Consider the following 14,446-nt stretch of genomic DNA (forward strand, 5'->3'; position numbering starts at 1 on the left):
CGGGCAGCCATTGGGAGATCTGGGGAAGCAGGGGGGGCAGGCAGGGCAGCAGTCCAGGGGGCTGGGAGAGCAAGCATGGGTGAGGTGGGGCATGTGGGCCCTGCAGGGGACGTAGCCCCTGTGGGGGTCATAGTCCTTGGGGGGGTAACCCCTGATCACTGTCTGTTTTACTCTCTCTCTTTATAGTGGTCTTCTATTTTAATTGTGGAAGAACATGGATTTGGGGGTATTTTACAGAGTGACTTTGGGATTTTTTTTAAATCGGGGATTTTTACGTTTTCAAATACAGAACACCAGAATTCCTGCTAGGGAGGACAGTGGCAGGACCCTGCCTACTCAGAGCTGGTACCTTGGACCCAGCTGGCTGTGGCTGACCTGGCCAACTGGGGCTAGGAGAGCATGTTTTGACAGTTCATAGTGGGCCACCACACCCAGAATGCCTTCCAGGCAATAGCTGCCCAGGTGGCCAGGCAGGGAGCACACAAAGGCCGACTTTGCAGCCACAGCCCCCTGTCTGCTGGCCCAGAGGGGCAGACGCCTCATCCAGGTCTGGCAGGTGTGCAGCAGGTCACAGCCAGGCAGCAGCCCCCACTGGCAGATTGCTGCAGTGGGTAAAGGGCACAAGGAACTCTCAGGGCTGCTTCAGCAGTCCAGCTGGCACAAGAGGTAGTGTCCCCAGGTACCAATTGGCTAGGCCCCAGAAGCTCCTGATAGTGAGTAGCCCTGAAGCTACTTGCCAGGACAGCTTTTTGTACTGATGGGACCAGGACAGGGTAGCTTTTTATACTGCTGGGGACAGCATAGGTGCTGGCCCTGGGCTCTAGCTCCCCCTGGCTGAAGATCCAGGAGGAGCCAGGCAGGGTTATTTTGCCCTAAGTGGCACAATTTGCTTCACAACAAAGTTCATGTCTGAGCATGTGTGCTGAGGCAAAAAGCCCAGGCTCAAATTTGCACCGCTTCTATTTGAGCTGCTGCAAGTGCATGTGCTTGCATGTGTAGACGTGCCCATATTGTTCAATTGTGTGAGAAAAACCAAGATCAAAGGACTGACACTTTGTCCCGATTACCTGCTTTAGTTGATATTTCTTTCTTAAATACTTCAATAGTTTTCTTTGACTTAAATGCTACCTAGGATGTTCTAGGATGGGGAATAATAATTAGCTTTAGAAATGTTTAGGTTTTAAGCTTTTTCATATATTGAGTTAAACCCAGCTAGTGCCAAAGGAGACTTCATATGAGTACTGAGATTCAATTGTGACTTGTCACTGTGTATTTAGTACATGTGCAGTTTGATATGACTGCAGACCAGCTTACTGCTCTGATCCTGCAACAGAATGCAGCAGAGCTGTATTGATTTATCCAGTTATGTTGATGATAACATTTGAATTTTTTTTCTGTTCTAGGTTTAGCATAAGCAGGAAAAAGTTTAGGTGTCAGGTTCTGTAATATTCACTGATATGATATATGCATTTTTAATACCACAGCAGTTGGTGCTATAAAAGCCTCAGTTTTTAAATATACCTTTTGATTTTGATACCTGTGATAATGAACTATCAAATAACATTGTCTTGTAGTTCAAACTCTGTTCACTTTGGGAGGAGGAAGAGGGAGAATACACCTCTTTAATTTCAGGCATCCTTTGGAAAGAAAGAAATATCGTTTAAATCAGTGCTCTAAAACATAAGCCTTCTTTGTGTTTGATCATGCACAGGTATGTGCAGTGTTGCATACATGAGTAGAACTAAGAACAATCATTAGGAAAGGGAGCACATGTCAAATTTGATCCTTCATTAATAAGACCACTGCAGTGTGGCTGCCAAATTACTCCTAACTAGCAAAATATAAGATAATGCCACCTTGTTTTGTTCCTCATTATGTGCCTACCAAGTTACCTATCTTATCTGAGGACCTTGGCCTATTTTCATTGAAGCCAACTCCAAAACTCCCATTGGCTTCACTGGCACAGGATCATGTCTACGAGGACATTAATTGTGCACTCCTGAGCTGAACACTCAAGCCTATCTCATCAGCAGAGGGGTAATGAGCAGGGTTTGCAGCCTGGTCATGTGGGAGATGGGGGAAATGCTACTGACTACTGGAGGAGAGGAGGTATGCAGGGGAGAGCAGGGGGAGGAGGAAGGAAGGAGTCTTAAACTGCTCCTGGACTTCACAGTTTCATAGCAGATTTAGGTTAGACAACAGGAAGAACTTCTTTATGATAAAGGTTGCCAGAATCTGGAATTGGCTTCTGAGAGAGATAATGCTCTCCCCTACCTTGGGCGTCTTTAAGAGAAAGCTAGACACACAACTGGCTGGGGTCATCTAACCCCAGCGCTCTTTCCCGCCCAAGGTAGGGGGTCGGACTCAATGATCTACTGAGGTCCCTTCTGACCCAAATATCTATGACTCTATAGTTGTTAGGGGCTAGAAGGGACCTTACTTTAAAAAAAAACATCCCTGACTGCTGCTGCCACAGCATGCTCTGCCTTCCCCAGGTGCTGCTACTAAAGTACATAAGCCAGTTGCAAAATGTCCGAAGCTGGTTTAAGATAAACGTGGTTGAATCAGACTTTACTGATCTGGGTCAAACTGGTTTATGGAACTTCTGTCCCAGACCCCTTCCTGGTTTAAGTTAAATCAGAGTCCCCCAGAATCCCAGCATGCTTTTCATCTCTGGGCTGGGCTGTCTGCTCCAGAGAACAGGGCTGACCCCGCCTCTCTCCTCCCTAGCCAGAGCTCCAGCTGGCTGAGAAGGAAGTGGGGGACTGTGACTGGGGTCTGCTTGACAGGGACATGGCAGCATCTGCCATATGCTCCCACCCTCTCTTACCACTTCCTGTTCAAGCATGGATTCCCCTCCCCCCCTGCTCCCCCTCACATGGTAGGGACCACAGCAGTACAGCCACTCCCCTGCTAGCTAATGCCAAGAGGTGTCTCTGCGTGTGTCTCCAATTTCACTGGAACAAAGGCAGACAGAACAGTGTTCACTTTTTTTTGCCTGAGGAAGTAGCCAGTAGCTTGCAAATGCCTTACAAAAATGCCTGTATCCTGTAGTAAGAAGAGCTTGAAATAATGAGAGAGAGGCTTTTGTTTTCCTGATGGGCTAATAAGCTTTGTGTTCTGATAAGCTCCCCGATGGCTGCTGGCTTGCTTCAAAGCCATAGCCCTGAAACCCTTATATCAAATGAAGTTTCCTTGTGCAGTGATTAGTGCTGGTGATTGCTTCTACACATCAATTACTGAGCCTGGTTAAAGTGCAGCTTCCCCATCCTGCAATGTGTCAGTGTTCAACAGGAGACAGAGAGAGGTGTGAGAAATGACCTGGTCTGCAATGAATGGGATCTATCAGTGCTGTTAGTTTAAGCAAATACAAAAGCACTAGCTAGCAGGATAATATAGGTGCATGCAGTCCACACAAGCAGCTTCCCTCCCTACCCCCTTTGCCTCAGAGTGCTAGCTGGGGCTGGGGTCTGGCAACACTCCCTGCCCATTAAGCTGCGAGCGAGGGAAAAGCCTGGCAACGGCTACTTCCCCCCACACTCCGGCTGGGGACCGTGCAGGTCAGGGTTGGGGTTTAAACCCCTCCCTAATCATGGTGTCCTTCCAGGGCCTGGCCATCACCCCTCTCCCCCCAGCTCAGTATTGTGGAAGAGAACGGAGGGCTCACTTTAGCACTCCCCGGCTGCTGGCCCGAGCCACTGCAGGCATGTGCCTGCATTTCATGAATCAAAAGTGAATGTCTATCCACTTGCAAATCAGTGTAATCTGTGCAGGTTAAATTAACCTGCAAAGATTGAATCAATTCAGGCTTTTTGAACGTCTGTCCCTAGCCTTAAAAGTTAAACTACTGCTCATCAAACATACCTATTCTATACTCACACCTCAGCCCACTGTTGCCTTGTAGATCTGCAAGCAAGGTTGTTGGGAGCTGAGTCTGTACCATTCAATGTGGAATAGTATAGCTAACAGACCACCAAAAACTTACCTGCACCAAAGGGCAGGCTCTACTCACACGTGAGCATCTGAATGCAACAACTTTGTGCATCATGTAAGGTTTTGCAGGATATTTTATTGTAAAATCTAAATCTCTTACACAGAAATGCCTACTGTGAACCAACTATAGGCTTTTCTTCTTAGAACTGAGTACATGGAAATCCTACTAAAAAGATGGTTTACCATGCAGTAGGCTTTTCCCTCTAAGATCCTACTGAAGGCTCACATTCTGGGTGCCTATTCTGGGTGCAGGGACACTACTCCAATGTGCTGAAATAACAGCATGTTGGAGAAGACTCAATTCATTCACCCATTATTCCAGAGGGTCACATGGCATGAACCATGATGCAATGTTACTATGCAGTAGTTACAAGCTACTGTGCAGCCAGTGTCACCAGGAAGCTGTGCGGGGATGCTACTGTGCAGTAATGCCAGTTACTGCAGTCAGTCATTTAGGAGTTGGATATGCAAGTATTAAATGACTGTGTAGTAATAAATGGGCAGTCAATGTCTTATATAAACATGGCCACTGACTTGAAGCATCTAAAAAGTCCTGCCTGAGTTTAATCAACATGTATACCTTACCTCTTTAAATATTCTGTTTTACAAAGTCATGCCCATGAAATGAGGGGAGAATACTACACACATTACCAGGCCCAATGCTTATGCCTATGAGATGTTCTTTTAAAAACTTCTAACTTATCTGTTCATGAAATAAAGTATTACACCCATTTGCTAAATAAGGATTATATTCTGTAAGAGACAACATCAAGTGAAATGCTGGTATCTTGGAAACAGATGGGAGTTTTGCCATTTGCTAGATCCAGATTGTGTCTTTAAAACTATCATGCTTATAATATTAAATTTGGGATGAATGGTTATTAGAGAAACAGTATTAAACAACAAAAAGAAAATAAAGTAGCTTCTCATTGCAAACAAACAAAAACCTAAATGAATGTAAAAAAACCCCAGTATTTGCTGCAATAATGATAGCAATACCCTGTGTCAACCAACTAACTGTAAAAAGACAATGTGGGAACTTATATATTAAGCTGTCTGGTGGCCATTATGGTCCCAGAAAATAAGGCAATAGTGGGCACAGCTACACATTCATTTGCTCCAGCCTAGATTTATTGTGCAGTAAGATACTGCACAGTAAGGTTTTTTGGGTAGGTGTCTACACATGCAAGGATTAAGTAGTAGATTTGCTCCCAGTTCCCTGCAGCCCTGCAATGCACCCCTGTGGCCACTGGGGGGAGCTCCAGGATCCCCCTGGATGCTAGCCCAGAGCAAGGAGCACTGGGCCAGAAGACAGCCCTGGGGGGGTTGCCTTCTGCTGGGGCCGGGACAATGTCCCCCTGTTCCAGCAGCATTGTTCCAAATAATGTATGCCTACGGCCAAGATTCACAAAGCCAGTTGATCTTAACTGTATTCTTCAAAAGTCACAAACAGCTGAATGGCACATCTATGCTTTAAGTTACACTAAACAGTTTAACCATAGGCATTGTTCAGTAGAAACAAATATGGCAAAAAGATCCCTTAGTGCTGTAGTCTACAAAGGAAAATCTCTTAAGGCCACATATACTTCTTCCCACTTACCGTCATCTGCATCAGCCAGGATAATTACTTTGGTGCTAGGAAATTCGGGACCAATTTTTCCACCCATTGGCATGCTTAGCGTAACGTTGAAAGTCTCATCTTCCTCATAGAGGGAATCATCAATAATGATTACGCGACACGTTTTCTCCGTCTCATCCTTATCAAAGCGAATGATGCTGGTGTGATCTTCGGGACGGGAGATATAGTCAGAGTAGGACAAGACAGAAGACGGAACGGTGCCTGTGGCAGAACCTACAAGGAGAGAAAAATAAACAGCAGTGATTATTAGTAACAAATTAAATACAAATTAAAAACCGTTGATGAATACTCACAAGCAACTGAATAAAAAGTGCTAATGTATTTTATATTTGGAATAGTCTCTGTAAAACAACAATTAAATGTTTACTTTTTACTCCTATAATGTTTTGTGGAAAGTGAAAAAAAAATCATGACATTTGCTTCCGACTTTTAGACTGTTACACTTTATTTAAACACAAGGAATAAAGACAGTCTTATTCAAAAATATTTTTTATTTGAGGCATACTTTCTTGAACTAATCTTTATGGGCCAGCTCCTATAGTGCTTAAATCAAGCACAAATCCATGAGGCTGCATGGGTTGTTAGTGAGAAAGCAAAGAGTTAATTCCAACCTTTGTTTATAGGACACTCAAATACTGAAATACCAATAGAGTATGTGTAAAAAATAATTTATTTTGATGACATAAAACAAACTCTTTCCTTCTTATAGTATAAAAAGACAAAACTAGTATACTTCTAGTATACCTCTGAGGCAGTCTAACTTAGACTGATCCAAATGTCCTGACCTTTTGTACAATTCTCAGTGCTCAGGCCTGGGAAAGCCCAGCAAATGGTCCTAGCTCTGGAGCTGTGCTTTTCCTAACCCCTCCCTGGCACTGGACTAGTTTTAGCCCACTGGCTTCTCTCCTCACCCCTAGATGGACAATCAGCCAACCCCACCCCCTGCCCAAGGCCTGCCAATGCAACATCTCACAAACCACTCCTCATGCCAGTTTTGCCAGCATTCAGCAATGCCAGGAGCTGAGGAAGTTAAGTCATGGTTGGGGGAGTGGTGAGTGGGATGGGAAGTTGTTTATCTGGGGAGGGTTGGGGAGCTAAAAAACCCCTTCACCCAGGGGTAGGGGAGAGAACACCCAACTCCCCCACCCCTCCCCATGGACCCCATATGGCACCCTGATCCTGCCAAACTCCCCTGGTCCCCAGCAACTCCCTCTATGGATCCAATCTGCCCCCCCAAATAATGTGACAATTAAGGCAACTGTGTATTTGGGTAAGCACACAGTGTTCTTTTAGGGACAACCTACAGGGATGCAAAGCCCCAAGTTGGATTTTCTGTGCCCCAGTAAATAACAAAAGTATGTGGGAGGACGAGGGAAGTTATTCACCCCCTGCAAGTCTTTGATAAAGGAACAAATGACCTTTGAATCCTTGACTTTCTAAAGATTCCTGCTAGGAACTGAGGCTTTCTGACTGAATGCCAAGGTAAGAGGTGAAATAGAAACTTCTATTAGAAATAATTATTTAAAAAAAAGCTACAACACTGAGAATGAGCTTCCATTTTCCCTGTTCATGAAGCATGCAGAATGTTGATATCATAGGCTGTCATTAGCTGATAGAGGATTTTGATATGAAAAAAAAAAAAAGAATCATGAAGACCTTCACATCTCACTGCTCAGGCTAAATGCCAGTCTATCAGAAGCTTAGTTTCATTTATAAATGTCCATTACCTTATCTTTATTAAATCTATTCCCCCTAGTGTATTTCATTTTTGATCATCAAACAGTTATCTGGTATATTTTATAATAGCTTGCATTTTTCCCTCCTCTGTCATCTTCCTTTTTCAATTTATAGCAGACTCTATAATAATCAACTCTGGTAGGCAGACTGATGATTACAGAATATTCTTGACTTTGCTGTGTATCTCAAGAAAATTAAGATTTGTTTAAAGAAACCCCCTCACAGAATGTTCTTGTGGTATGAACTAAGACCCGTAGTACACCATCTGTATTCTCTAAAGTAATCCCTTATAGCGTCAGATTGGAAATGAGTAGTTTCACAAAGCTGGGTTTGTACACCCCTGAACTTTTGCTGAAGCTGGGATTTGGGCCTGAAAATTGACATTGTACCTGGCACCTAGCTATATCATGAGCCACCCAAAAAACTGATCTGAATTTAAAGATGATTAAGATCTAAAACTGTATCTGATCTTTATAGTTTATAACCAACTCTATAAAACATCCACTCTAATGAGGAAATCTAGCAACCGTTAAAAAACACTAAGTTTTTAAGGCACTGAGAAAACATGATACATTTAATGCTCTATTAGTTACTTTTAATGGAAATCATAACCCAGACCTGTTAATTTTGAAATACCAGTTCCTATTACAATATAAATTTAACTGCTATTTCAGTAAAAAGGTTAAGAATTTGTGCATTTACATACTGTATGGCATTCATTCAGAAAGGATACTGAGGTCAAGGCAGTTTCCACTGTTAAAGCTGGAAGTGTTCTTATATACATCATCATAACAGGAATTCTGGAACCCTTTTCCACAGGTAGCAGGTCTCACAAAAAGACTTACTGTTGGGAAAACTCCACAATGATGAAACACTCTTTCTGCTGCGGAAGGAAGGACCAGGGCCCTCTGAAGCCCAGGGGCCACTCCACCCACTGGAAGTTTGTTCTCTGGCCACAGGAGACATGGGCAGGCTCCACACACACAAAAAAATTATAATAAAAAAAAAATTCAGGCCCTTCACTGCTTCTGCCTTCAACCTGCCTCTGCCTCAGCAGGAGAGGTGAGCTGGCAAAGGCTGTGATGTTACAAATAGCTGTTGCAAACTAAACTACATGTGGATGTGGTTTAGTTTGCAACCTAGCAAACTTGTTTAAATAATAAAAAAAAACCCGTACGTGTACAGCATGACACAAACTGCTAAAACAGCCAATTTTTGTCATGTGTACAAGCACGCTATCTTTGTTACTTGACTAAATAACAAACCTTGATGTGTGGAACAAATGACCATTAGTTCTTGACTTATGTCTCCCAATCTTCTAATAGGAATGAACAGCTCACCAATATCTTCTTCTACTTTATATTTTAGTAGAGGAATATGCACTGTAGATTCTAAAAAGAGAAAAAGAGAGACACATTCAGTGCTGATGTTAGTTAAATCACATGGGGTGTGTCTACACATGTATTTACACATGCCTAAACTTAATGCACCTTTGCTTAAGGTGCATTAAGGTGCGTGTCTACATGTGGACATGCTAATGCACATTAAGGTGCATAAAACTTAGGTGCAAAGAGCTGAGTCACGTTAGCACACATGCAAACACACTAATGTACATTAATGCATTGTGTATCTATTGACACACACAGCGTTAATGCACGTTTACACGTGAGCTAATGTGCCTTAGCTATTCATGCCTAAATTTGATATCTGCTTTATGCATGCAGACATGCACTCTTAATGTGCCTTAAAATGGCGATTTTAGGCTAAGCCCACTTATAAAAGGAATGTGTAGACATGCCCAGGAAGTATGAATCTGGACAACAAAGGGGTTGACCATGTTTTTCTAAGTACTTGGATAGTGATTCACAACCTCATTTAAGTCAACAGAAATTTTGCCTGAATAAGTATAAAAGGGAGCCCAGCACTTGGCTCCTGAACTTGTAAGCTGTGGGTGCACACTACTTCTTGGAAGCATGAATTTTCTGTTAGGAAATGAAAGAAGAGGAGCTGTAAGTGCCAGCAATATAACTAGGGGTGGGATGACAGGGCATTCACTCCAGGAACCAAGTTATGTCCCCACCCCCAACCCCACAGAGTCCATGCCCCAGGAGTCTTCCCATGCCAAGAACTCTGAAACAGTCCCTGACTGTCGCAGATTTAAGATGAACAGCTAGGGTGGGTAGAGCACATGTGTCTGGGATTGTGTAGGAGTCTCTGCATGAGTAAGAGTGCTGTTCCCCAACCTGCTCTCACTTTCAGAACCTAGGCTCTCGGATTCCCCACCCCTTTGACTTCCCCCTCTCCTTTCTCCTCTGCTGCTCTCAGAACCCCCCTTCAGCCTCTGCCCTCCCCACTTGCTATTCTGCTTAGAACCACATGCCCACCCCTCATCCCACTCTTGGAATCATGTGTCCACCCCTCCCTCCCTCCTTCCCCCCATGCTCTCCCAAGAAGTTTATCCCAGGTGCCAACTTGGCTAGTTACACCACTGGTAAATGCTGCATACCATCACCAGGATCCACAATTTCAATAGTTGCTATTTCTGGAAACTCCAGGGCAGCCATAACAGGATCAGACAAGACAATCTGGAAAGTTTCAGATGCTTCATATTCATTATCTATGACTATCCTCACTCTCCAGGTAGCTCTGGTCTGTCCTGGATTGAACTGAACCTGTTTCTGAGGTTTCCCTTTGAAATCTTTATCCTTTTCTGCTGTTCCATCTTTAGTTCCAATACCTGTACAAATAAGTTTAGAAGAATTATTCTCCACAAAAAAAAGAATACCAGCAAAACCAAGTGACAAGTTAGATTTTTTTTTTAAAAAGGTGGCTGCTAATAGATTATAATTATAAGCCATTTTACACACAAGTGTTTATAATGTGTATATACTAAACATTCTCTGCCAATACAGCATGGGGCACATTTTAAAATGTAGATAGGAGAATCTATCCTTGCAAATATTTATGCATAAAAATAACTTAATTTGTGTTAATCGTTCCACTAACATAAACCAATGGGCACCTAGTCCTGTATTAGTATGCACCTAGTTACTTTGCAAATCCAGAAACTGAAAAGCTTTATTAACCTGGGTAAAATTATGCACAAGCATTTTCAGGATTGGGCTCTCAAGTTACCTATATAAAATGCATATATACCCATGTCAGACTATACTGACAAACAGTAGCATACTTACATGATAACCTGTGGATACTGCCCTAGCCCTTGCCTGCTTTTTGGGGATGAAGCAGGGCATGTCTTCATTTAAGGTAGCCATATTTAAAGTGTTAGTCCATGCCAGTGCAAATTTATCACTACATGTTAACTTATAAATTTTCATGACTCTTGATGCTCTGTTTATATGGAAACTCCTAATAAATAAATAAGCTCTGTTAAGTCATTTAGTCTAGCTCCTTGTCAATGCAAATTATTTCCCTACCAGCTTTTTTACCAGGATAATTTTAACCTTTGCTCAGTATTTCTGATTTACCACTTCCATTGGGATGATACCCTGACAGCTGACAAGATTTTCCTTTGGAGTTGCATGTGGATCCATTTTATTTAAGCCAGATTTGTACTGACTGAGGATTTGATTCAATTGTTTTGAATTGTCACCTAGATTGGCAGCCCTAGCACATGGCCATGAAAAATCTATGTGATAAGAAAGAAATTATCCCAATGAGAACAACAGAGCAATTGTTAAAGTACCCAGGTAACCTCCAGAGAAAGACACAGACCCAAAATTTGAACGTTATGCCATTTAAATGGAAACAGATATGCCATAACATTGTTATGAGGTGCATTTTCAATAAAATAACTAAATAGGGAAAGCAAATATGTGCATGGAGTGCATTGTGCATTTGTGTGTCAACATACTCTGTCTCAGGAAAGGAAATAACCCAACCAGATTTTTCTGACCACTTAGAACCTATCTATCTACTTTAGCTTAGCATAATTGTTCTTATACATTTGAGGTAGCATTACTTAGTTAAAAAATAAAGAACCATGGATTTTCTGACTCAGTTTACTACTAACTTTCTACTAACTGATTTTATTCAAATTATTGAAAGCTTACTCTTTCTTGATTCACCCATTTGTAAAATAGTAATAGTACATGACTAAATAACTAGAGAAGGATTGTAAGGCTTAATTCAATAGTCTCCATAAAGTAATTTTAAGACCAAACAGTGATGATACAGAAATACACATTATTTACATTAAAAACTATTTTAACAAAGTGAGAAAGTACCATACATTATACAGCCTAATATACACACACACACACACACACACACACACGAATGAGAGCGAGAACAACCACCAAGATGTAAATAAGAGGAAGTTATTTCATTTAACATGTAAAGGGTTTCTACTTTACTTTTTTCAAGAAAATAATCAAGAAAGAAAATAATCAATAGAAACAATATGCACACACTAGTACACTGTACATTTAATAGATTCTTGCTTCATAGTATACTGTGAGGTTTGAGACTTCAATACTATCTTAGGTTTTTAACCAGAAGCAGTGCAAACATTTAAATTCTTCTTTTTATTTTTCACTTGACTCCAGCAATTATGAATCACTACCTCCTTTGGCTGAGAATAATTAATTCTTGTCATGATGAATACCCTACCTGGTTCAGAGAGAATCTGATATCCTGCAAAAGTTTCTGAAAGCTGTGAAGTATGAAATCATGAGCTAATTTTTTTGGGATACTCTCGTCCAGTGGTGCCACTCCAGTGGTGCACAGAGAGGAGAGACTGGACGTCTTTCTTCTGCTTAGAGAGAGAGTGGGTCTACCATAATTATAGAACCCTCTTCTACCAATCTATGATACCAAGGTCATGACTTCACCAGGCTGTGATCTTGCTTTCCTTTGCTAGTAGATGGCCCCTTGAGAGCTGCTACTAAATAGCAGAGTTTGAAATTGCCTCTAGCCAACTTAAAGCTGTCCTAAGAAATCAGAGGAATGTCATTGGCTTCCTAACAACTTCTCTACCCTCCTCTGCCAGCAGAGACTGGACATAGCAAGCAGCCTGCGAAAGAAGTCAACTTTTCAAAATTAATGCCAAATATAAATTGGATAAAGCTCTTACTTCATTCAACAAGCATGTCAGTTGTCTGTCTATTAATGAAAAAAGAACAACTTTTGCACTTCTTATCCTTCCAGGTTAAAGTGAATAGTAGGAGGGAGTCAGTGTGCAGGATCCCAGAGCAGAGATTGGTGTTGGAACCAACCTGTGGGACAGGTCAGGGCCGGAGCCAGCCTGAGGGGGAGGTGAGGAAAATGGGCTCCGCACCACTCCTGGCTGCCCACCTGCTCCTCTGCTGGCCTCAGTAGAGTGGAGATGTCTGTCCCATCCTGTTCCAGTGGCACTGGGGCTGGCGGCTGCCTGCAGATGGTGGAGAGTGGGAGTGGGGCCATCCCTGGGGTCTCCTGGCAATAGACAGCCCTGGGAAACCACCAACACCTGCACAGAGCCCTGCACCTGTCCCCTAGCCTCTGGCTCTGGCCCAACCAGAGTGGAGAAGGCATGCGCTGCTTGCCCTGGATGCCCACTGCCCCTGGCACTCCAGGGGGCACCTGATTGGCAGGGGCCCCTAGGCTTGGGCCCTGTCTTAATCTGCCCCTGGCACAAATGCTCAAGAAGTCACCACAGCAACCTGGACAGCAACCATGGGGGATGCCAGAACAGCCAGGGGGACAACAATGACTTAAAGCCTGTTCCTAAAGCTTTGTGAATGTGAAGTTTGGGTCTAAGTGAGAGAAGTCATATTTCTAAAATAGCTTCACATTTCTGCATTGGGTGTATCCAGAGATTTCAATGGATTTTTTACTTCGCATTATCTAAATATTTTTGGGACACATAAGAAAGACACTTTGCTATTTCTTAATGGTTTATTCCATCCATTTAAACAGCTTATTGAAGGCAGTCTTAATGGAAAAGCTAATTAACTTTGCACAGTGTATTTGTCTCCTAATTTTTTTAAATTTATTTCACCCCGGCAGACGTACAGTTAAAGCTTTAATGGGATCTGATGAACAATCATGCCATGCATGGAGGCATGATTGTCAGATCCAGCATCAGATCCCAATGACATATGGCTGGAGCGAGGGGAACCTGGGATCATAATCCTAGGTTCCCTCTGTACCACCAAGTTTGATGCGTGACAATCAGCTGATCATTGACTAGCTCTGGGGGAAAATGGGGCCATTTAAACCTCCCTGTGATCCTCAGAGCTAAACAACAATTATCTGATTATCGGCAGATTAGGACTGCCCCAGTGCTTGAGTCCTTGCGCAGTCCCAATCTGCAGTTGGCTGGCAGGGACTACCGGGTGGTTCCAGCCCTGGAATGGTCCCTGCTAGACCATTTTTTTGTACTAAGTGATGCTACCGCAATGGATTAGCTCAGTGGTTGTCAGCCAGGAGTATGTATAACCCTAGAGGTACTTAAAAGGTCACAGTGGGTATGCAGAACTGAAGTGGCTGATAACGTGGCCAACAAATGCCACGTGTGTACAGCCGCAGCGCAGCCCAACAGCATGGAGAGCAGCTGGGTCTGGCTGGTAAGTCTCTTGTGAGGGAAGGGGCGTGGGGAGCAGAGTGAGGCCCCAGCAGTGGGGGAGGGAGGGAATGGGGCTGGGGCTGAGACAGAAGCAGAGGCTGCCCAGCTGGGATGGAATGCGGAACGGAGCAGTACGTGGCTCACTTGGGGAGTGCAGGGGCAGGGGTGAGGCAGCTCCCACCGCTACATGCACCCCTGGAACGGCATGGAGGGTGTGTGCCCCCAGATCTCTGCGTAGGGTGAACGACAGCTGCCACTGTGGGCTGGGGCTGGGGTGGTGCTGAGCTCTTCCCAGTGGGAGGCTGGGCCAGGCTGTGCTCAGGGTGGGCGGCGGCACTTGGAGGGAGGATTGGGGGGGCCTATGGCAAATTCTGGAGTGGCTGCAGGCCCTCCCATAGCTTCTCTCCCAGAGCTACCACCACCCATCCTGAGCGCAGCCTGTCCTCCTTTGCCAGGAAGAGCATGGCACAGCCCTGGCCCCAGCCTGCAGTGGTAGCCTGCCCTGCCCC

General features: G+C 43.7%; 1 protein-coding gene across 2 annotated transcripts in view; it reads right to left on the reverse strand.

Annotated features, from left to right (window-relative positions):
* Window positions 1-14,446, reverse strand: part of FREM3 (FRAS1 related extracellular matrix 3) — a 125,668-nt gene that overhangs the window by 38,700 nt on the left and 72,522 nt on the right. For both annotated transcript variants that reach the window (XM_019534415.1, XM_019534416.1), the window contains exons 4-6: window positions 9,876-10,106; window positions 8,635-8,760; window positions 5,594-5,845 (exon numbers count right to left, since the gene is read on the reverse strand). In XM_019534415.1, the coding sequence (XP_019389960.1) occupies window positions 5,594-5,845; window positions 8,635-8,760; window positions 9,876-10,106 (609 nt within the window). The remainder of the gene's footprint in view (window positions 1-5,593; window positions 5,846-8,634; window positions 8,761-9,875; window positions 10,107-14,446) is intronic.

Source organism: Crocodylus porosus, unplaced genomic scaffold (genome assembly GCF_001723895.1).
Source record: "Crocodylus porosus isolate Cpor-Errol unplaced genomic scaffold, CroPor_comp1, whole genome shotgun sequence".
In the NCBI taxonomy this organism is placed as follows: Eukaryota; Metazoa; Chordata; order Crocodylia; family Crocodylidae; genus Crocodylus; species Crocodylus porosus.